The sequence below is a fragment of the Bombina bombina genome, chromosome 1, assembly GCF_027579735.1.
Source record: "Bombina bombina isolate aBomBom1 chromosome 1, aBomBom1.pri, whole genome shotgun sequence".
Taxonomy (NCBI): Eukaryota; Metazoa; Chordata; class Amphibia; order Anura; family Bombinatoridae; genus Bombina; species Bombina bombina.
The window spans coordinates 10,066,627-10,091,287 of record NC_069499.1 but is presented as its reverse complement, the minus strand read 5'-3'; the positions used below and the strand labels follow the sequence as shown (position 1 = coordinate 10,091,287).

Here is a 24,661-nt window from a genome sequence, read left to right as displayed (position 1 = left end):
GCTCTGTGTGTGTCTGATGTTAGAGCTCTGTGTGTGTCTGATGTTAGAGCTCTGTGTGTGTCTGATGTTAGAGCTCTGTGTGTGTCTGATGTTAGAGCTCTGTGTGTGTCTGATGTTAGAGCTCTGTGTGTGTCTGATGTTAGAGCTCTGTGTGTGTCTGATGTTAGAGCTCTGTGTGTGTCTGATGTTAGAGCTCTGTGTGTGTCTGATGTTAGAGCTCTGTGCGTGTCTGATGTTAGAGCTCTGTGCGTGTCTGATGTTAGAGCTCTGTGCGTGTCTGATGTTAGAGCTCTGTGCGTGTCTGATGTTAGAGCTCTGTGTGTGTCTGATGTTAGAGCTCTGTGTGTGTCTGATGTTAGAGCTCTGTGTGTGTCTGATGTTAGAGCTCTGTGTGTGTCTGATGTTAGAGCTCTGTGTGTATCTGATGTTAGAGCTCTGTGTCTGATGTTAGAGCTCTGTGTCTGATGTTAGAGCTCTGTGTCTGATGTTAGAGCTCTGTGTCTGATGTTAGAGCTCTGTGTCTGATGTTAGAGCTCTGTGTCTGATGTTAGAGCTCTGTGTCTGATGTTAGAGCTCTGTGTCTGATGTTAGAGCTCTGTGTCTGATGTTAGAGCTCTGTGTCTGATGTTAGAGCTCTGTGTGTGTCTGATGTTAGAGCTCTGTGTCTGATGTTATAGCTCTGTGTCTGATGTTATAGCTCTGTGTGTGTCTGATGTTATAGCTCTGTGTGTGTCTGATGTTATAGCTCTGTGTGTGTCTGATGTTATAGCTCTGTGTGTCTGATGTTATAGCTGTGTGTCTGATGTTATAGCTGTGTGTCTGATGTTATAGCTGTGTGTGTCTGATGTTATAGCTGTGTGTGTCTGATGTTATAGCTCTGTGTGTGTCTGATGTTATAGCTCTGTGTCTGATGTTATAGCTCTGTGTGTGTCTGATGTTATAGCTCTGTTTGTGTCTGATGTTATAGCTCTGTGTCTGATGTTAGAGCTCTGTGTGTGTCTGATTTCACAGCTCTGTGTGTGTCTGATTTCACAGCTCTGTGTGTGTCTGATTTCACAGCTCTGTGTGTGTCTGATTTCACAGCTCTGTGTGTGTCTGATTTCACAGCTCTGTGTGCCTGTCTGATTTCACAGCTCTGTGTGCCTGTCTGATTTCACAGCTCTGTGTGCCTCTGATTTCACAGCTTTGTGCCTCTGATTTCACAGCTCTGTGCCTCTGATTTCACAGCTCCGTGTCTCTGATATTTTACTGATGTTGAAACACTGTGATTTTCAGGATTGTTCAGATGATACGAGAAAACTTCAAAGACGAGAGAAGAATCGTATTGCTGCACAAAAGAGCCGCTTGAGACAGACTGAGAAAGCAGATTTACTACACATTGTGAGTAACAAATTCTCACTATTTCTCTACAGACCGACTGGTCTTGACAAATATTCTACATGCAGTTCTGGTGCTTATGTCACTATATAGATCACTAGTTAGTCTCATCTTGTGTACTGTGTGCACTTCTGGTGCTTATGTCACTATATAGATCACTAGTGAGTCTCATACTGTGTACTGTGTGCAGTTCTGGTGCTTATGTCACTATATAGATCACTAGTGAGTCTCATCTTGTGTACTGTGTGCAGTTCTGGTGCTTATGTCACTATATAGATCACTAGTTAGTCTCATCTTGTGTACTGTGTGCACTTCTGGTGCTTATGTCACTATATAGATCACTAGTGAGTCTCATCTTGTGTACTGTGTGCAGTTCTGGTGCTTATGTCACTATATAGATCACTAGTGAGTCTCATCTTGTGTACTGTGTGCAGTTCTGGTGCTTATGTCACTATATAGATCACTAGTGAGTCTCATCTTGTGTGCAGTTCTGGTGCTTATGTCACTATATAGATCACTAGTGAGTCTCATCTTGTGTACTGTGTGCAGTTCTGGTGCTTATGTCACTATATAGATCACTAGTGAGTCTCATCTTGTGTACTGTGTGCAGTTCTGGTGCTTATGTCACTATATAGATCACTAGTGAGTCTCATCTTGTGTACTGTGTGCAGTTCTGGTGCTTATGTCACTATATAGATCACTAGTGAGTCTCATCTTGTGTACTGTGTGCAGTTCTGGTGCTTATGTCACTATATAGATCACTAGTTAGTCTCATCTTGTGTATTGTGTGCAGTTCTGGTGCTTATGTCTCTATATAGATCACTAGTTAGTCTCATCTTGTGTACTGTGTGCACTTCTGGTGCTTATGTCACTATATAGATCACTAGTGAGTCTCATACTGTGTACTGTGTGCAGTTCTGGTGCTTATGTCACTATATAGATCACTAGTGAGTCTCATCTTGTGTACTGTGTGCAGTTCTGGTGCTTATGTCACTATATAGATCACTAGTTAGTCTCATCTTGTGTACTGTGTGCACTTCTGGTGCTTATGTCACTATATAGATCACTAGTGAGTCTCATCTTGTGTACTGTGTGCAGTTCTGGTGCTTATGTCACTATATAGATCACTAGTGAGTCTCATCTTGTGTACTGTGTGCAGTTCTGGTGCTTATGTCACTATATAGATCACTAGTGAGTCTCATCTTGTGTGCAGTTCTGGTGCTTATGTCACTATATAGATCACTAGTGAGTCTCATCTTGTGTACTGTGTGCAGTTCTGGTGCTTATGTCACTATATAGATCACTAGTGAGTCTCATCTTGTGTACTGTGTGCAGTTCTGGTGCTTATGTCACTATATAGATCACTAGTGAGTCTCATCTTGTGTACTGTGTGCAGTTCTGGTGCTTATGTCACTATATAGATCACTAGTGAGTCTCATCTTGTGTACTGTGTGCAGTTCTGGTGCTTATGTCACTATATAGATCACTAGTTAGTCTCATCTTGTGTATTGTGTGCAGTTCTGGTGCTTATGTCTCTATATAGATCACTAGTTAGTCTCATCTTGTGTACTGTGTGCAGTTATGGTGCTTATGTCACTATATAGATCACTAGTTAGTCTCATCTTGTGTACTGTGTGCAGTTCTGGTGCTTATGTCACTATATAGATCACTAGTGAGTCTCATCTTGTGTACTGTGTGCAGTTATGGTGCTTATGTCACTATATAGATCACTAGTTAGTCTCATCTTGTGTACTGTGTGCAGTTCTGGTGCTTATGTCACTATATAGATCACTAGTGAGTCTCATCTTGTGTGCAGTTCTGGTGCTTATGTCACTATATAGATCACTAGTTAGTCTCATCTTGTGTACTGTATGCAGTTGTGGTGCTTATGTCACTATATAGATCACTAGTTAGTCTCATCTTGTGTACTGTGTGCAGTTCTGGTGCTTATGTCACTATATAGATCACTAGTTAGTCTCATCTTGTGTATTGTGTGCAGTTCTGGTGCTTATGTCACTATATAGATCACTAGTGAGTCTTATCTTGTGTACTGTGTGCAGTTCTGGTGCTTGTGTCACTATATAGATCACTAATGAGTCTCATCTTGTGTATTGTGTGCTGTTCTGGTGCTTATGTCACTATATAGATCACTAGTTAGTCTCATCTTGTGTGCTGTTCTGGTGCTTATGTCACTATATAGATCACTAGTGAGTCTCATCTTGTGTATTGTGTGCAGTTCTGGTGCTTATGTCACTATATAGATCACTAGTGAGTCTCATCTTGTGTACTGTGTGCAGTTCTGGTGCTTATGTCACTATATAGATAACTAGTGAGTCATCTTGTGTATTGTGTGCAGTTCTGGTGCTTATGTCACTATATAGATCACTAGTGAGTCTCATCTTGTGTACTGTGTGCAGTTCTGGTGCTTATGTCACTATATAGATCTCTAGTTAGTCTCATCTTGTGTACTGTGTGCAGTTCTGGTGCTTATGTCACTATATAGATCACTAGTTAGTCTCATCTTGTGTACTGTGTGCAGTTATGGTGCTCATGTCACTATATAGATCACTAGTTAGTCTCATACTGTGTATTGTGTGCAGTTCTGGTGCTTATGTCACTATATAGATCACTAGTGAGTCTCATCTTGTGTACTGTGTGCAGTTCTGGTGCTTATGTCACTATATAGATCACTAGTGAGTCTCATCTTGTGTACTGTGTGCAGTTCTGGTGCTTATGTCACTATATAGATCACTAGTGAGTCTCATCTTGTGTACTGTGTGCAGTTCTGGTGCTTATGTCACTATATAGATCACTAGTTAGTCTCATCTTGTGTACTGTGTGCAGTTCTGGTGCTTATGTCACTATATAGATCACTAGTGAGTCTCATCTTGTGTATTGTGTGCAGTTCTGGTGCTTATGTCACTATATAGATCACTAATGAGTCTCATCTTGTGTACTGTGTGCAGTTCTGGTGCTTATGTCACTATATAGATCACTAGTTAGTCTCATCTTGTGTATTGTGTGCAGTTCTGGTGCTTATGTCACTATATAGATCACTAGTGAGTCTCATCTTGTGTATTGTGTGCAGCTCTGGTGCTTATGTCACTATATAGATCTCTAGTTAGTCTCATACTGTGTACTGTGTGCAGTTCTGGTGCTTATGTCACTATACAGATCACTAGTTAGTCTCATGTTGTGTATTGTGTGCAGTTCTGGTGCTTATGTCACTATATAGATCACTAGTGAGTCTCATCTTGTGTACTGTGTGTAGTTCTGGTGCTTATGTCACTATATAGATCACTAGTGAGTCTTCTCTTGTGTATTGTGTGCAGTTCTGGTGCTTATGTCACTATATAGAACACTAGTGAGTCTCATCTTGTGTATTGTGTGCAGTTCTGGTGCTTATGTCACTAAATAGATCACTAGTTAGTCTCATCTTGTGTACTGTGTGCAGTTCTGGTGCTTATGTCACTATATAGATCACTAGTTAGTCTCATGTTGTGTACTTTGTGCAGTTCTGGTGCTTATGTCACTATATAGATCACTAGTGAGTCTCATCTTGTGTACGGTGTGCAGTTCTGGTGCTTATGTCACTATATAGATCACTAGTTAGTCTCATCTTGTGAACTGTGTGCAGTTCTGGTGCTTATGTCACTATATAGATCACTAGTTAGTCTCATGTTGTGTATTGTGTGCAGTTCTGGTGCTTATGTCACTATATAGATCACTAGTGAGTCTCATCTTGTGTACTGTGTGCAGTTCTGGTGCTTATGTCACTATATAGATCACTAGTTAGTCTCATCTTGTGTACTGTGTGCAGTTCTGGTGCTTATGTCACTATATATATATATATCACTAGTTAGTCTCATCTTGTGTATAGTGTGCAGTTCTGGTGCTTATGTCACTATATAGATCACTAGTTAGTCTCATCTTGTGTATTATGTGCAGTTCTGGTGCTTATGTCACTATATAGATCACTAGTTAGTCTCATCTTGTGTACTGTGTGCAGTTCTGGTGCTTATGTCACTATATAGATCACTAATGAGTCTCATCTTGTGTATTGTGTGCAGTTCTGGTGCTTATGTCACTATATAGATCACTAGTTAGTCTCATCTTGTGTATTATGTGCAGTTCTGGTGCTTATGTCACTATATAGATCACTAGTGAGTCTCATCTTGTGTACTGTGTGTAGTTCTGGTGCTTATGTCACTATATAGATCTCTAGTTAGTCTCACCTTGTGTATTATGTGCAGTTCTGGTGCTTATGTCACTATATAGATCACTAGTGAGTCTCATCTTGTGTACTGTGTGCAGTTCTGGTGCTTATGTCACTATATAGATCACTAATGAGTCTCATCTTGTGTATTGTGTGCAGTTCTGGTGCTTATGTCACTATATAGATCACTAGTTAGTCTCATCTTGTGTACTGTGTGCAGTTCTGGTGCTTATGTCACTATATAGATCACTAGTTAGTCTAATCTTGTGTATTGTGTGCAGTTCTGGTGCTTATGTCACTATATAGATCACTAGTTAGTCTCATCTTGTGTACTGTGTGCAGTTCTGGTGCTTATGTCACTATATAGATCACTAGTGAGTCTCATCTTGTGTACTGTGTGCAGTTCTGGTGCTTATGTCACTATATAGATCACTAATGAGTCTCATCTTGTGTATTGTGTGCAGTTCTGGTGCTTATGTCACTATATAGATCACTAGTGAGTCTCGTACTGTGTGCAGTTATGGTGCTTATGTCACTATATAGATCACTAGTCAGTCTCATCTTGTGTATTGTGTGCAGTTCTGGTGCTAATGTCACTATATAGATCACTAGTTAGTCTCATCTTGTGTATTGTGTGCAGTTCTGGTGCTTATGTCACTATATAGATCACTAGTTAGTCTCATCTTGTGTATTGTGTGCAGTTCTGGTGCTTATGTCACTATATAGATCACTAGTTAGTCTCATCTTGTGTATTGTGTGCAGTTCTGGTGCTTATGTCACTATATAGATCACTAGTTAGTCTCATCTTGTGTACTGTGTGCAGTTCTGGTGCTTATGTCACTATATAGATCACTAGTGAGTCTCATCTTGTGTATTGTGTGCAGTTCTGGTGCTTATGTCACTATATAGATCACTAGTTAGTCTCATCTTGTGTATTGTGTGCAGTTCTGGTGCTTATGTCACTATATAGATCACTAGTTAGTCTCATCTTGTGTATTGTGTGCAGTTCTGGTGCTTATGTCACTATATAGATCACTAGTTAGTCTCATCTTGTGTACTGTGTGCAGTTCTGGTGCTTATGTCACTATATAGATCACTAGTTAGTCTCATATTGTGTATTGTGTGCAGTTCTGGTGCTTATGTCACTATATAGATCACTAGTGAGTCTCATCGTGTCTACTGTGTGCAGTTCTGGTGCTTATGTCACTATATAGATCACTAATGAGTCATCTTGTGTATTGTGTGCAGTTCTGGTGCTTATGTCACTATATAGATCACTAGTTAGTCTCATCTTGTGTATTGTGTGCAGTTCTGGTGCTTATGTCACTATATAGATCACTAGTGAGTCTCATCTTGTGTACTGTGTGCAGTTCTGGTGCTTATGTCACTATATAGATCACTAATGAGTCATCTTGTGTATTGTGTGCAGTTCTGGTGCTTATGTCACTATATAGATCACTAGTTAGTCTCATCTTGTGTATTGTGTGCAGTTCTGGTGCTTATGTCACTATATAGATCACTAGTGAGTCTCATCGTGTGTACTGTGTGCAGTTCTGGTGCTTATGTCACTATATAGATCACTAGTGAGTCTCATCTTGTGTATTGTGTGCAGTTCTGGTGCTTATGTCACTATATAGATTACTAGTTAGTCTCATCTTGTGTACTGTGTGCAGTTCTGGTGCTTATGTCACTATATAGATCACTAGTTAGTCTCATCTTGTGTACTGTGTGCAGTTCTGGTGCTTATGTCACTATATAGATCACTAGTTAGTCTCATCTTGTGTATTGTGTGCATTTCTGGTGCTTATGTCACTATATAGATCACTAGTTAGTCTCATCTTGTGTACTGTGTGCAGTTCTGGTGCTTATGTCACTATCTAGATCACTAGTTAGTCTCATCTACTGTACTGTGTGCATTTCTGGTGCTTATGTCACTATATAGATCACTAGTTAGTCTCATCTTGTGTATTGTGTGCATTTCTGGTGCTTATGTCACTATATAGATCACTAGTTAGTCTCATCTTGTGTATTGTGTGCAGTTTTGGTGCTTATGTCACTATATAGATCACTAGTTAGTCTCATCTTGTGTACTGTGTGCAGTTCTGGTGCTTATGTCACTATATAGATCACTAGTTAGTCTCATCTTGTGTACTGTATGCAGTTCTGGTGCTTATGTCACTATATAGATGACTAGTTAGTCTCATCTTGTGTACTGTGTGCAGTTCTGGTGCTTATGTCACTATATAGATCACTAGTTAGTCTCATCTTGTGTACTGTGTGCAGTTCTGGTGCTTATGTCACTATATAGATCACTAGTTAGTCTCATCTTGTGTACTGTGTGCAGTTGTGGTGCTTATGTCACTATATAGATCACTAGTGAGTCTCATCTTGTGTACTGTGTGCAGTTCTGGTGCTTATGTCACTATATAGATCTCTAGTTAGTCTCATCTTGTGTATAGTGGGCAGTTCTGGTGCTTATGTCACTATTTAGTCTCATCTTGTGTACTGTGTGCAGTTCTGGTGCTTATGTCACTATATAGATCACTAGTGAGTCTCATCTTGTGTACTGTGTGCAGTTCTGGTGCTTATGTCACTATATAGATCACTAGTGAGTCTCATCTTGTGTACTGTGTGCAGTTCTGGTGCTTATGTCACTATATAGATCACTAGTTAGTCTCATCTTGTGTACTGTGTGCTGTTCTGGTGCTTATGTCACTATATAGATCACTAGTGAGTCTCATCTTGTGTACTGTGTGCAGCTCTGGTGCTTATGTCACTATATAGATCACTAGTGAGTCTCATCTTGTGTATTGTGTGCAGTTCTGATGCTTACGTCACTATATAGATCACTAGTTAGTCTCATCTTGTGTATTGTGTGCAGTTCTGGTGCTTATGTCACTAGTTAGTCTCATCTTGTGTACTGTGTGCAGCTCTGGTGCTTATGTCACTATATAGATCACTAGTGAGTCTCATCTTGTGTATTGTGTGCAGTTCTGATGCTTACGTCACTATATAGATCACTAGTTAGTCTCATCTTGTGTATTGTGTGCAGTTCTGGTGCTTATGTCACTATATAGATCACTAGTTAGTCTCATATTGTGTATAGTGTGCAGTTCTGGTGCTTATGTCACTATATAGATCACTAGTGAGTGTCATCTTGTGTATAGTGTGCAGTTCTGGTGCTTATGTCAGTATATAGATCACTAGTTAGTCTCATCTTGTGTACTGTGTGCAGTTCTGGTGCTTATGTCACTATATAGATCACTAATTAGTCTCATCTTGTGTACTGTGTGCAGTTCTGGTGCTTATGTCACTATATAGATCACTAGTTAGTCTCATCTTGTGTACTGTGTGCAGTTCTGGTGCTTATGTCACTATATAGATCACTAGTTAGTAACATCTTGTGTATTGTGTGCAGTTCTGGTGCTTATGTCTATATATAGATCACTAGTGAGTCTCATCTTGTGTACTGTGTGCAGTTCTGGTGCTTATGTCACTATATAGATCACTAGTGAGTCTCATCTTGTGTACTGTGTGCAGTTCTGGTGCTTATGTCACTATATAGATCACTAGTGAGTCTCATCTTGTGTGCAGTTCTGGTGCTTATGTCACTATATAGATCACTAGTTAGTCTCATCTTGTGTACTGTATGCAGTTGTGGTGCTTATGTCACTATATAGATCACTAGTTAGTCTCATCTTGTGTATAGTGTGCAGTTCTGGTGCTTATGTCACTATATAGATCACTAGTTAGTCTCATCTTGTGTGCAGTTCTGGTGCTTATGCCACTAGTTAGTCTCATCTTGTGTATTGTGTGCAGTTCTGGTGCTTAGGTCACTATATAGATCACTAGTGAGTCTCATCTTGTGTACTGTGTGCAATTCTGGAGCTTATGTCACTATACAGATCAGTAGTGAGTCTCATCTTTTGTACTGTGTGCAGCTCTGGTGCTTATGTCACTATATAGATCACTAGTTAGTCTCATCTTGTGTACTGTGTGCAGTTCTGGTGCTTATGTCACTATATAGATCACTAGTGAGTCTTATCTTGTGTACTGTGTGCAGTTCTGGTGCTTATGTCACTATATAGATCACTAGTGAGTCTCATCTTCTGTACTGTGTGCAGTTCTGGTGCTTTTGTCACTATATAGATCACTAGTTAGTCTCATCTTGTGTACTGTGTGCAGTTCTGGTGCTTATGTCCCTATATAGATCACTAGTTAGTCTGATCTTGTGTATTATGTGCAGTTCTGGTGCTTATGTCATTATACAGATCATTAGTTAGTCTCATGTTGTGTATTGTGTGCAGTTCTGGTGCTTATGTCACTATATAGATCACTAGTTAGTCTCATCTTGTGTATTATGTGCAGTTCTGGTGCTTATGTCACTATATAGATCACTAGTGAGTCTCATCTTGTGTACTGTGTGCAGTTCCGGTGCTTATGTCACTATATAGATCACTAGTTAGTCTCATCTTGTGTACTGTGTGCAGTTCTGGTGCTTATGTCCCTATATAGATCACTAGTTAGTCTCATCTTGTGTACTGTGTGCAGTTCTGGTGCTTATGTCCCTATATAGATCACTAGTTAGTCTGATCTTGTGTATTATGTGCAGTTCTGGTGCTTATGTCATTATACAGATCATTAGTTAGTCTCATGTTGTGTATTGTGTGCAGTTCTGGTGCTTATGTCACTATATAGATCACTAGTTAGTCTCATCTTGTGTATTATGTGCAGTTCTGGTGCTTATGTCACTATATAGATCACTAGTGAGTCTCATCTTGTGTACTGTGTGCAGTTCCGGTGCTTATGTCACTATATAGATCACTAGTTAGTCTCATCTTGTGTACTGTGTGCAGTTCTGGTGCTTATGTCCCTATATAGATCACTAGTGAGTCTCATCTTGTGTACTGTGTGCAGTTCTGGTGCTTATGTCACTATATAGATCACTAGTGAGTCTCATCTTGTGTACTGTGTGCAGTTCCGGTGCTTATGTCACTATATAGATCACTAGTTAGTCTCATCTTGTGTACTGTGTGCAGTTCTGGTGCTTATGTCCCTATATAGATCACTAGTGAGTCTCATCTTGTGTACTGTGTGCAGTTCTGGTGCTTATGTCACTATATAGATCACTAGTGAGTCTCATCTTGTGTATTGTGTGCAGTTCTGGTGCTTATGTCACTATATAGATCACTAGTTAGTCTCATCTTGTGTACTGTGTGCAGTTCTGGTGCTTATGTCACTATATAGATCACTAGTGAGTCTCATCTTGTGTACTGTGTGCAGTTCTGGTGCTTATGTCACTATATAGATCACTAGTGAGTCTCATCTTGTGTATTGTGTGCAGTTCTTGTGCTTATGTCACTAGTTAGTCTCATACTGTGTACTGTGTGCAGTTCTGGTGCTTATGTCACTATATAGATCACTAGTGAGTCTCATCTTGTGTATTGTCTGCAGTTCTGGTGCTTATGTCACTATATAGATCACTAGTGAGTCTCATCTTGTGTACTGTGTGCAGTTCTGGTGCTTATGTCTCTATATAGATTACTAGTTAGTCTCATCTTGTGTATTGTGTGCAGTTCTGGTGCTTATGTCACTATATAGATTACTAGTGAGTCTCATCTTGTGTATTGTGTGCAGTTCTGGTGCTTATGTCACTATATAGATCACTAGTGAGTCTCATCTTGTGTATTGTGTGCAGTTCTGGTGCTTATGTCACTATATAGATCACTAGTGAGTCTCCTCTTGTGTACTGTATGCAGTTCTGGTGCTTATGTCACTATATAGATCACTAGTTAGTCTCATCTTGTGTACTGTGTGCAGTTCTGGTGCTTATGTCACTATATAGATCACTAGTTAGTCTCATCTTGTGTATTGTGTGCAGTTCTGGGGCTAATGTCACTATATAGATCACTAGTGAGTCCCATCTTGTGTATTGTGTGCAGTTCTGGTGCTTATGTCACTATATAGATCACTAGTGAGTCTCATCTTGTGTACTGTGTGCAGTTCTGGTGCTTATGTCACTATATAGATCACTAGTTAGTCTCATCTTGTGTACTGTGTGCAGTTCTGGTGCTTATGTCACTATATAGATCACTAGTTAGTCTCATATTGTGTACTGTGTGCAGTTCTGGAGCTTATGTCACTATATAGATCACTAGTTAGTCTCATTTTGTGTATTGTGTGCAGTTCTGGTGCTTATGTCACTATATAGATCACTAGTTAGTCTCATCTTGTGTATAGTGTGCAGTTCTGGTGCTTATGTCATTATATAGATCACTAATGAGTCTCATCTTGTGTATTGTGTGCAGTTCTGGTGCTTATGTCACTATATAGATCACTAGTTAGTCTCATATTGTGTACGGTGTGTAGTTCTGGTGCTTATGTCACTATATAGATCACTAGTGAGTCTCCTCTTGTGTACTGTATGCAGTTCTGGTGCTTATGTCACTATATAGATCACTAGTTAGTCTCATCTTGTGTATAGTGTGCAGTTCTGATGCTTATGCCACTATATAGATCATTAGTTAGTCTCATCTTGTGTATTGTGTGCAGTTCTGGTGCTTATGTCTCTATATAGATTACTAGTGAGTCTCATCTTGTGTACTGTGTGCAGTTCTGGTGCTTATGTCACTATATAGATCACTAGTGAGTCTCATCTTGTGTACTGTGTGCAGTTCTGGTGCTTATGTCACTATATAGATCACTAGTGAGTCTCATCTTGTGTATTGTGTGCAGTTCTGGTGCTTATGTCACTATATAGATCACTAGTGAGTCTCATCTTGTGTACTGTGTGCAGTTCTGGAGCTTATGTCACTATATAGATCACTAGTTAGTCTCATCTTGTGTATTGTGTGCAGTTCTGGTGCTTATGTCACTATATAGATCACTAGTTAGTCTCATTTTGTGTATTGTGTGCAGTTCTGGTGCTTATGTCACTATATAGATCACTAGTTAGTCTCATCTTGTGTATAGTGTGCAGTTCTGGTGCTTATGTCATTATATAGATCACTAATGAGTCTCATTTTGTGTATTGTGTGCAGTTCTGGTGCTTATGTCACTATATAGATCACTAGTGAGTCATCTTGTGTACTGTGTGCAGTTCTGGTGCTTATGTCACTATATAGATCACTAGTGAGTCTCATACTGTGTATAGTGTGCAGCTCTGGTGCTTATGTCACTTTATAGATCACCAGTTAGTCTCATCTTGTGTACTGTGTGCAGTTCTGGTGCTTATGTCACTATATAGATCACTAGTGAGTCTCATCTTGTGTACTGTGTGCAGTTCTGGTGCTTATGTCACTATATAGATCACCAGTTAGTCTCATCTTGTGTACTGTGTGCAGTTCTAGTGCTTATGTCACTATATAGATCACTAGTGAGTCTCATCTTGTGTACTGTGTGCAGTTCTGGTGCTTATGTCACTATATAGATCACCAGTTAGTCTCATCTTGTGTACTGTGTGCAGTTCTAGTTCTTATGTCACTATATAGATCACTAGTTAGTCTCATCTTGTGTACTGTGTGCAGTTCTGGTGCTTATGTCACTATATAGATCACTAGTGAGTCTCATCTTGTGTACTGTGTGCAGTTCTGGTGCTTATGTCACTATATAGATCACTAGTGAGTCTCATCTTGTGTATTGTGTGCCGCTCTGGTGCTTATGTCACTATATAGATCACTAGTGAGTCTCATCTTGTGTACTGTGTGCAGTTCTGGTGCTTATGTCACTATATAGATCACTAGTTAGTCTCATTTTGTGTATTGTGTGCAGCTCTGGTGCTTATGTCACTATATAGATCACTAGTTAGTCTCATCTTGTGTACTGTGTGCAGTTCTGGTGCTTATGTCAATATATAGATCACTAGTGAGTCTCATCTTGTGTACTGTGTGCAGTTCTGGTGCTTATGTCACTATATAGATCACTGATGAGTCTCATCTTGTGTACTGTGTGCAGTTATGGTGCTTATGTCACTATATAGATCACTGATGAGTCTCATCTTGTGTACTGTGTGCAGTTCTGGTGCTTATGTCACTATATAGATCACTAGTGAGTCTCATCTTGTGTACTGTGTGCAGTTCTGGTGCTTATGTCACTATATAGATCACTAGTGAGTCTCATACTGTGTACTGTGTGCAGTTCTGGTGCTTATGTTACTATATAGATCACTAGTGAGTCTCATCTTGTGTACTGTGTGCAGTTCTGGTGCTTATGTCACTATATAGATCACTAGTGAGTCTCATACTGTGTGCAGTTCTGGTGCTTATGTCACTATACAGATCACTAGTGAGTCTCATCTTGTGTATTGTGTGCAGTTCTGGTGCTTATGTCACTATACAGATCACTAGTTAGTCTCATCTACTGTACTGTGTGCAGTTCTGGTGCTTATGTCACTATATAGATCACTAGTGAGTCTCATCTTGTGTATTGTGTGCAGTTCTGGTGCTTACGTCACTATATAGATCACTAGTTAGTCTCATCTTGTGTACTGTGTGCAGTTCTGGTGCTTATGTCACTATATAGATCACTAGTGAGTCTCATCTTGTGTACTGTGTGCAGTTCTGATGCTTATGTCACTATATAGATCACTAGTTAGGCTCATCTTGTGTATTGTGTGCAGTTCTGGTGCTTATGTCACTATATAGATCACTAATGAGTCTCATACTGTGTACTGTGTGCAGTTCTGATGCTTATGTCACTATATAGATCACTAGTTAGTCTCATCTTGTGTATTGTGTGCAGTTCTGGTGCTTATGTCACTATATAGATCACTAGTTAGTCTCATGTTGTGTACTGTGTGCAGTTCTGGTGCTTATGTCACTATATAGATCACTAATCAGTCTCATCTTGTGTACTGTGTGCAGTTCTGGTGCTTATGTCACTATATAGATCACTAGTTAGTCTCATCTTGTGTATTGTGTGCAGTTCTGGTGCTTATGTCACTATATAGATCACTAGTTAGTCTCATCTTGTGTATTATGTGCAGTTCTGGTGCTTATTTCACTATATAGATCACTAGTTAGTCTCATCTTGTGTACTGTGTGCAGTTCTGGTGCTTATGTCACTATACAGATCACTAGTTAGTCTCATCTACTGTACTGTGTGCAGTTCTGGTGCTTATGTCACTATATAGATCACTAGTGAGTCTCATCTTGTGTACTGTGTGTAGTTCTGGTGCTTATGTCACTATATAGATCACTAGTTAGTCTCATCTTGTGTATTGTGTGCAGTTCTGGTGCTTATGTCACTATATAGATCACTAGTTAGTCTCATACTGTGTATTGTGTGCAGTTCTGGTGCTTATGTCACTATATAGATCACTAGTTAATCCCATCTTGTGTACTGTGTGCAGTTCTGGTGCTTATTTCACTATATAGATCACTAGTTAGTCTCATCTTGTGTATTGTGTGCAGATCTGGTGCTTATGTCACTATATAGATCACTAGTTAGTCTCGTCTTGTGTATTATGTGCAGTTCTGGTGCTTATGTCACTATATAGATCACTAGTTAGTCTCATCTTGTGTACTGTGTGCAGTTCTGGTGCTTATGTCACTATATAGATCACTAGTGAGTCTCATACTGTGTACTGTGTGCAGTTCTGATGCTTATGTCACTATATAGATCACTAGTTAGTCTCATCTTGTGTATAGTGTGCAGTTCTGGTGCTTATGTCACTATATAGATCACTAATTAGTCTCATCTTGTGTACTGTGTGCAGTTATGGTGCTTATGTCACTATATAGATCACTAGTTAGTCTCATCTTGTGTACTGTGTGCAGTTCTGGTGCTTATGTCACTATATAGATCACTAGTTAGTCTCATCTTGTGTATAGTGTGCAGTTCTGGTGCTTATGTCACTATATAGATCACTAATTAGTCTCATCTTGTGTACTGTGTGCAGTTATGGTGCTTATGTCACTATATAGATCACTAGTGAGTCTCATCTTGTGTACTGTGTGCAGTTCTGGTGCTTATGTCACTATATAGATCACTAGTTAGTCTCATCTTGTGTACTGTGTGCAGCTCTGGTGCTTATGTCACTATATAGATCACTAGTTAGTCTCATCTTGTGTATTGTGTGCAGCTCTGGTGCTTATGTCACTATATAGATCACTAGTTAGTCTCATCTTGTGTACTGTGTGCAGTTCTGGTGCTTATGTCACTATATAAATCACTAGTTAGTCTCATCTTGTGTACTGTGTGCAATTCTGGTGCTTATGTCACTATATAGATCACTAGTTAGTCTCATCTTGTGTACTGTGTGCAGTTCTGGTGCTTATGTCACTATATAGATCACTAGTTAGTCTTATCTTGTGTATTGTGTGCAGTTATGGTGCTTATGTCACTATATAGATCACTGGTTAGTCTCATCTTGTGTACTGTGTGCAGTTATGGTGCTTATGTCACTATATAGATCACTAGTGAGTCTCATCTTGTGTATTGTGTGCAGTTCTGATGCTTATGTCACTAAATAGATCACTAGTTAGTCTCATCTTGTGTACTGTGTGCAGTTCTGATGCTTATGTCACTATATAGATCACTAGTTAGTCTCATCTTGTGTACTGTGTGCAGTTCTGGTGCTAATGTCACTATATAGATCACTAGTGAGTCTCATCTTGTGTATTGTGTGCAGTTCTGGTGCTTATGTCACTATATAGATCTCTAGTTAGTCTCATCTTGTGTATTGTGTGCAGTTCTGGTGCTTATGTCACTATATAGATCACTAGTTAGTCTCATCTTGTGTATTGTGTGCAGTTCTGGTGCTTATGTCACTATATAGATCACTAGTTAGTCTCATCTTGTGTACTGTGTGCAGTTCTGGTGCTTATGTCACTATACAGATCACTAGTTAGTCTCATCTACTGTACTGTGTGCAGTTCTGGTGCTTATGTCACTATATAGATCACTAGTGAGTCTCATCTTGTGTACTGTGTGTAGTTCTGGTGCTTATGTCACTATATAGATCACTAGTTAGTCTCATCTTGTGTACTGTGTGTAGTTCTGGTGCTTTTGTCACTATATAGATCACTAGTTAATCCCATCTTGTGTACTGTGTGCAGTTCTGGTGCTTATGTCACTATATAGATCACTAATCAGTCTCATCTTGTGTACTGTGTGCAGTTCTGGTGCTTATGTCACTATATAGATCACTAATCAGTCTCATCTTGTGTACTGTGTGCAGTTCTGGTGCTTATGTCACTATATAGATCACTAGTTAGTCTCATCTTGTGTATTATGTGCAGTTCTGGTGCTTATGTCACTATATAGATCACTAGTTAGTCTCATCTTGTGTACTGTGTGCAGTTCTGGTGCTTATGTCACTATATAGATCACTAGTGAGTCTCATACTGTGTACTGTGTGCAGTTGTGGTGCTTATGTCACTATATAGATCACTAATTAGTCTCATCTTGTGTACTGTGTGCAGTTATGGTGCTTATGTCACTATATAGATCACTAGTGAGTCTCATCTTGTGTACTGTGTGCAGTTCTAATGCTTATGTCACTATATAGATCACTAGTTAGTCTCATCTTGTGTACTGTGTGCAGCTCTGGTGCTTATGTCACTATATAGATCACTAGTTAGTCTCATCTTGTGTATTGTGTGCAGCTCTGGTGCTTATGTAACTATATAGATCACTAGTTAGTCTCATCTTGTGTACTGTGTGCAGTTCTGGTGCTTATGTCACTATATAGATCACTAGTGAGTCTCATCTTGTGTACTGTGTGCAGTTATGGTGCTTATGTCACTATATAGATCACTAATGAGTCTCATCTTGTGTACTGTGTGCAGTTCTGGTGCTTATGTCACTATATAGATCACTGATGAGTCTCATCTTGTGTACTGTGTGCAGTTATGGTGCTTATGTCACTATATAGATCACTAATGAGTCTCATCTTGTGTACTGTGTGCAGTTATGGTGCTTATGTCACTATATAGATCACTAATGAGTCTCATCTTGTGTATTGTGTGCAGTTCTGATGCTTATGTCACTATATAGATCACTAGTGAGTCTCATCTTGTGTACTGTGTGCAGTTCTGGTGCTTATGTCACTATATAGATTACTAGTTAGTCTCATCTTGTGTACTGTGTGCAGTTCTGGTGCTTATGTCACTATATAGATCACTGATGAGTCTCATCTTGTGTACTGTGTGCAGTTATGGTGCTTATGTCACTATATAGATCACTGATGAGTCTCATCTTGTGTACTGTGTGCAGTTATGGTGCTTATGTCACTATATAGATCACTAATGAGTCCCATCTTGTGTACTGTGTGCAGTTCTGGTGCTTATGTCACTATATAGATCACTGATGAGTCTCATCTTGTGTACTGTGTGCAGTTATGGTGCTTATGTCACTATATAGATCACTGATGAGTCTCATCTTGTGTACTGTGTGCAGTTATGGTGCTTATGTCACTATATAGATCACTGATGAGTCTCATCTTGTGTACTGTGTGCAGTTATGGTGCTTATGTCACTATATAGATCACTGATGAGTCTCATCTTGTGTACTGTGTGCAGTTCTGGTGCTTATGTCACTATATAGATCACTAGTGAGTCTCATCTTGTGTACTGTGTGCAGTTTTGGTGCTTATGTCACTATATAGATCACTAGTGAGTCTCATACTGTGTACTGTGTGCAGTTCTGGTGCTTATGTTACTATATAGATCACTAGTGAGTCTCATCTTGTGTACTGTGTGCAGTTCTGGTGCTTATGTCACTATATAGATCACTAGTGAGTCTCATACTGTGTGCAGTTCTGGTGCTTATGTCACTATACAGATCACTAGTGAGTCTCATCTTGTGTATTGTGTGCAGTTCTGGTGCTTATGTCACTATACAGATCACTAGTTAGTCTCATCTTGTGTACTGTGTGCAGTTCTGGTGCTTATGTCACTATATAGATCACTAGTGAGTCTCATCTTGTGTATTGTGTGCAGTTCTGGTGCTTACGTCACTATATAGATCACTAGTTAGTCTCATCTTGTGTACTGTGTGCAGTTCTGGTGCTTATGTCACTATATAGATCACTAGTGAGTCTCATCTTGTGTATTGTGTGCCGTTCTGGTGCTTATGTCACTATATAGATCACTAATTAGTCTCATCTTGTGTACTGTGTGCAGTTATGGTGCTTATGTCACTATATAGATCACTAGTGAGTCTCATCTTGTGTACTGTGTGCAGTTCTGGTGCTTATGTCACTATATAGATCACTAGTGAGTCTCATACTGTGTGCAGTTCTGGTGCTTATGTCACTATACAGATCACTAGTGAGTCTCATCTTGTGTATTGTGTGCAGTTCTGGTGCTTATGTCACTATACAGATCACTAGTTAGTCTCATCTTGTGTACTGTGTGCAGTTCTGGTGCTTATGTCACTATATAGATCACTAGTGAGTCTCATCTTGTGTATTGTGTGCAGTTCTGGTGCTTACGTCACTATATAGATCACTAGTTAGTCTCATCTTGTGTACTGTGTGCAGTTCTGGTGCTTATGTCACTATATAGATCACTAGTGAGTCTCATCTTGTGTATTGTGTGCCGTTCTGGTGCTTATGTCACTATATAGATCACTAATTAGTCTCATCTTGTGTACTGTGTGCAGTTCTGGTGCTTATGTCACTATATAGATCACTAGTTAGTCTCATCCTGTGTATTTTGTGTAGTTCTGGTGCTTATGTCACTATATAGATCACTAGTTAGTCTCATCTTGTGTATTGTGTGCAGCTCTGGTGCTTATGTCACTATATAGATCACTAGTGAGTCTCATCTTGTGTACTGTGTGCAGTTCTGGTGCTTATGTCACTATATAGATCACTAGTTAGTCTCATCTTGTGTACTGTGTGCAGTTATGGTGCTTATGTCACTATATAGATCACTAGTTAGTCTCATCTTGTGTACTGTGTGCAGTTATGGTGCTTATGTCACTATACAGATCACTAGTTAGTCTCATCTACTGTACTGTGTGCAGTTCTGGTGCTTATGTCACTATATAGATCACTAGTGAGTCTCATCTTGTGTACTGTGTGTAGTTCTGGTGCTTATGTCACTATACAGATCACTAGTTAGTCTCATGTACTGTACTGTGTGCAGTTCTGGTGCTTATGCCACTATATAGATCACTAGTGAGTCTCATCTTGTGTACTGTGTGTAGTTCTGGTGCTTATGTCACTATATAGATCACTAGTTAGTCTCATCTTGTGTACTGTGTGCAGTTATGGTGCTTATGTCACTATATAGATCACTAGTTAGTCTCATCTTGTGTACTGTGTGCAGTTATGGTGCTTATGTCACTATATAGATCACTAGTTAATCCCATCTTGTGTACTGTGTGCAGTTCTGGTGCTTATGTTACTATATAGATCACTAATCAGTCTCATCTTGTGTACTGTGTGCAGTTCTGGTGCTTATGTCACTATATAGATCACTAGTTAGTCTCATCTTGTGTACTGTGTGCAGTTGTGGTGCTTATGTCACTATATAGATCACTAATTAGTCTCATCTTGTGTACTGTGTGCAGTTCTGGTGCTTATGTCACTATATAGATCACTAGTTAGTCTCATCTTGTGTATTGTGTGCAGTTCTGGTGCTTATGTCACTATATAGATCACTAGTTAGTCTCATCTTTTGTATTGTGTGCAGTTCTGGTGCTTATGTCACTATATAGATCACTAGTTAGTCTCATCTTGTGTACTGTGTGCAGTTCTGGTGCTTATGTCACTATATAGATCACTAGTGAGTCTCATCTTGTGTACTGTGTGCAGTTCTGGTGCTTATGTCACTATATAGATCACTAGTTAGTCTCATCTTGTGTACTGTGTGCAGTTCTGGTGCTTATGTCACTATATAGATCACTAGTGAGTCTCATCTTGTGTACTGTGTGCAGTTCTGGTGCTTATGTCACTATATAGATCACTAGTTAGTCTCATCTTGTGTACTGTGTGCAGTTCTGGTGCTTATGTCACTATATAGATCACTAGTGAGTCTCATCTTGTGTACTGTGTGCAGTTCTGGTGCTTACGTCACTATATAGATCACTAGTGAGTCTCATCTTGTGTACTGTGTGCAGTTCTGGTGCTTATGTCACTATATAGATCAGTGTGCAGTTCTGGTGCTTATGTCACTATATAGATCAGTGTGCAGTTCTGGTGCTTATGTGGACTCCCTATCGTTCTCCCATGACTACAATACGTGGTCTTCCTGTCATTCTCCCGTGACTACAATACGTGGTCTTCCTGTCATTCTCCCGTGACTACAATACGTGGTCTTCCTGTCATTCTCCCGTGACTACAATACGTGGTCTTCCTGTCATTCTCCCGTGACTACAATACGTGGTCTTTCTGTCATTCTCCCGTGACTACAATACGTGGTCTTTCTGTCATTCTCCCGTGACTACAATACGTGGTCTTCCTGTCATTCTCCCATGACTACAATACGTGGTCTTCCTGTCATTCTCCCGTGACTACAATACGTGGTCTTTCTGTCATTCTCCCGTGACTACAATACGTGGTCTTTCTGTCATTCTCCCGTGACTACAATACGTGGTCTTTCTGTCATTCTCCCGTGACTACAATACGTGGTCTTCCTGTCATTCTCCCATGACTACAATACGTGGTCTTTCTGTCATTCTCCCATGACTACAATACGTGGTCTTTCTGTCATTCTCCCATGACTACAATACGTGGTCTTTCTGTCATTCTCCCATGACTACAATACATGGTCTTCCTGTCATTCTCCCATGACTACAATACGTGGTCTTTCTGTCATTCTCCCATGACTACAATAAGTGGTCTTTCTGTCATTCTCCCTTGACTACAACATTTAATTGGCATAAATTATATATATTTTTTAGATGAAACATATTTTGTCACCAGGGTAAACCTAATACATTTAGCTTCTGGTGCTACATATGAAAGGAATCTATTTTCTATGTTTGGTGACTGACGTGTTCTGTTTGTCTTCAGGAGAGTGAGAGTCTGGAGGGGAAGAACACTGCACTTCACAGAGAGATCCGTGTGCTTCGTGAGGAAATCAGATACCTCACGTGCGTACTGAACAGCCATATGCCGGCCTGTGTCCTTGCAGAGCCTAAACCTGCTTCCTTCCAGCCCCACGTCAGCTCATCACGATACCCGGACTGAACCAAGAGGAAAACACTGTATTTCACACACTCACTGTAACATGCATTTAAAAACCAGCGACAAGACTTGTGTAACTGAGAGGGATATTCTGCACATGCTAATTGTAACTTGTTTATCTGGCATAAAAATATGGCACTTTCTAACCGTAACATGCGTGTAAAGGTCACAAACATGCTACACCTTAACATGCGTGTTACTTACAGGGATATACTGACTGTACTTGTGTAACTGTGAAGGAAATATGGCACGTGCTAACTGTAACATGTGTGTTACTTACAGGGATATACTGCATATACTGACTGTACTTGTGTTACTGTGAGGGAAATATGGCACGTGCTAACTGTAACATGTGTGTTACTTACAGGGATATACTGCACATACTGACTGTACTTGTGTTACTGTGAGGGAAATATGGCACGTGCTAACTGTAACATGTGTGTTACTTACAGGGATATACTGCACATACTGACTGTACTTGTGTTACTGTGAGGGAAATATGGCACGTGCTAACTGTAACATGCCTGTAATGATCACAAACATGCTACACATTAACATGCGTCTAACTTACGGGGATATACTGCACATACTGACTGTACTTGTGTTACTGTGAGGGAAATATGGCACGTGCTAACTGTAACATGCGTGTAATGATCACAAACATGCTACACATTAACATGCGTCTAACTTACAGGGATATACTGCATATACTGACTGTACTTGTGTAACTGTGAAGGAAATATGGCACGTGCTAACTGTAACATGTGTGTTACGTACAGGGATATACTGCACATACTGACTGTACTTGTGTAACTGTGAAGGAAATATGGCACGTGCTAACTGTAACATGCCTGTAATGATCACAAACATGCTACACATTAACATGCGTGTTACTTACGGGGATATACTGCATATACTGACTGTACTTGTGTAACTGTGAAGGAAATATGGCACGTGCTAACTGTAACATGCGTCTAACTTACGGGGATATACTGCACATACTGACTGTACTTGTGTAACTGTGAAGGAAATATGGCACGTGCTAACTGTAACATGCGTCTAACTTACGGGGATATACTGCACATACTGACTGTACTTGTGTAACTGTGAGGGAAATATGGCACGTGCTAACTGTATGTTATGTTTTTTTGTTTTAGAAGTACTTTGTTTTATTTAGATAAGTTGCAAGAAATGTATCTTACAAGGATATTGTTAAATCTTGTATTAATGAACATTGTATTATAGCACAATTTGAATGTATTTAAAAATGAAATGTGTTCTGACATTTGATCCAGAGGGATATTTGCCCTTATTACTAAAATCAGATGTGGAGACTAATCAACGTCACAAGAAATAAACCAATCACAGCAGCTGAGGATCTTTATAAGGAAGCTATATCCACCTGAAAATGACCTCTTTGGAAAAGCCCTTGTGGGGGGAACGTGCGTTGGAGCTGATCATCATTTAGGACACATCATGGAAGGCGGAACCCTCTGAATGCAACGGAACTAACTCTGATCCTAGATTAGCTGGGAACAGTCCTTCAGCTGTACATCATACACCTGTACTGTTTTACTCCAGTGTGCTTATGCAATGTCCTATATCTGATGTTTTTATTTATGTTTTAAATAAATATTTACCTGCAGTCTCCTGTTATCTAACCTGCCTGCCAGAGGAGTAGGATAATACAACTGAGAGCTCAGTCATTAGCCTAAAGCTCCCTCAGCCTCTCCACCTAATTCACTAACAGTCCCTCAGCCTCTCTAGCTTCAACAACCTTTCCACCTGATTTACTAAAGCTCTCACAGCCTCTACAGCACTAGCAGCCTCTCCACCTGATTTACTAAAGATCTCACAGCCTCTACAACACTAGCAGCCTCTCTACCTGATTTACTAAAGCTCTCACAGCCTCTACAGCACTAGCAGCCTCTCCACCTGATTTACTAAAGATCTCACAGCCTCTACAACACTAGCAGCCTCTCTACCTGATTTACTAAAGCTCTCACAGCCTCTACAGCACTAGCAGCCTCTCTACCCGATTTACTAAAGATCTCACAGCCTCTACAGCACTAGCAGCCTCTCTACCTGATTTACTAAAGCTCTCACAGCCTCTACAACACTAGCAGCCTCTCTACCCGATTTGCTAAAGATCTCCCAGCCTCTACAGCACTAGCAGCCTCTCCACCTGATTTACTAAAGATCTCACAGCCTCTACAGCACTAGCAGCCTCTCCACCTGATTTACTAAAGATCTCACAGCCTCTACAGCACTAGCAGCCTCTCCACCTGATTTACTAAAGCTCTCACAGCCTCTACAGCACTAGCAGCCTCTCTACCTGATTTACTAAAGATCTCACAGCACTAGCAGCCTCTCCACCTGATTTACTAAAGATCTCACAGCCTCTACAGCACTAGCAGCCTCTCCACTTGATTTACTAAAGATCTCACAGCCTTTACAGCACTAGCAGCCTCTCTACTTGATTTACTAAAGATCTCACAGCCTCTCTACCTGATTTACTAAAGATCTCACAGCCTCTACAGCACTAGCAGCCTCTCTACCTGATTTACTAAAGATCTCACAGCCTCTACAGCACTAGCAGCCTCTCTACCTGATTTACTAAAGATCTCACAGCCTCTACAACACTAGCAGCCTCTCTACCTGATTTACTAAAGATCTCACAGCCTCTACAGCACTAGCAGCCTCTCTACCTGATTTACTAAAGCTCTCACAGCCTCTACAGCACTAGCAGCCTCTCTACCCGATTTGCTAAAGATCTCACAGCCTCTACAACACTAGCAGCCTCTCCACCTGATTTACTAAAGATCTCTACAGCACTAGCAGCCTCTCTACCCGATTTGCTAAAGATCTCACAGCCTCTACAACACTAGCAGCCTCTCCACCTGATTTACTAAAGATCTCTACAGCACTAG

General features: G+C 40.1%; 1 protein-coding gene across 1 annotated transcript in view; it reads left to right on the top strand.

Annotated features, from left to right (window-relative positions):
- The window catches only part of BATF (basic leucine zipper ATF-like transcription factor), a 114,550-nt gene extending 91,174 nt beyond the window's left edge, over positions 1 to 23,376 (top strand). Inside the window, exons 2-3 of the mRNA XM_053688991.1 lie at positions 1,276 to 1,380; positions 21,558 to 23,376. Of these exons, the coding sequence (XP_053544966.1) occupies positions 1,276 to 1,380; positions 21,558 to 21,734 (282 nt within the window). The 3' untranslated portion in view covers positions 21,735 to 23,376. The remainder of the gene's footprint in view (positions 1 to 1,275; positions 1,381 to 21,557) is intronic.
- The last annotated feature ends 1,285 nt before the right edge of the window (positions 23,377 to 24,661 follow it).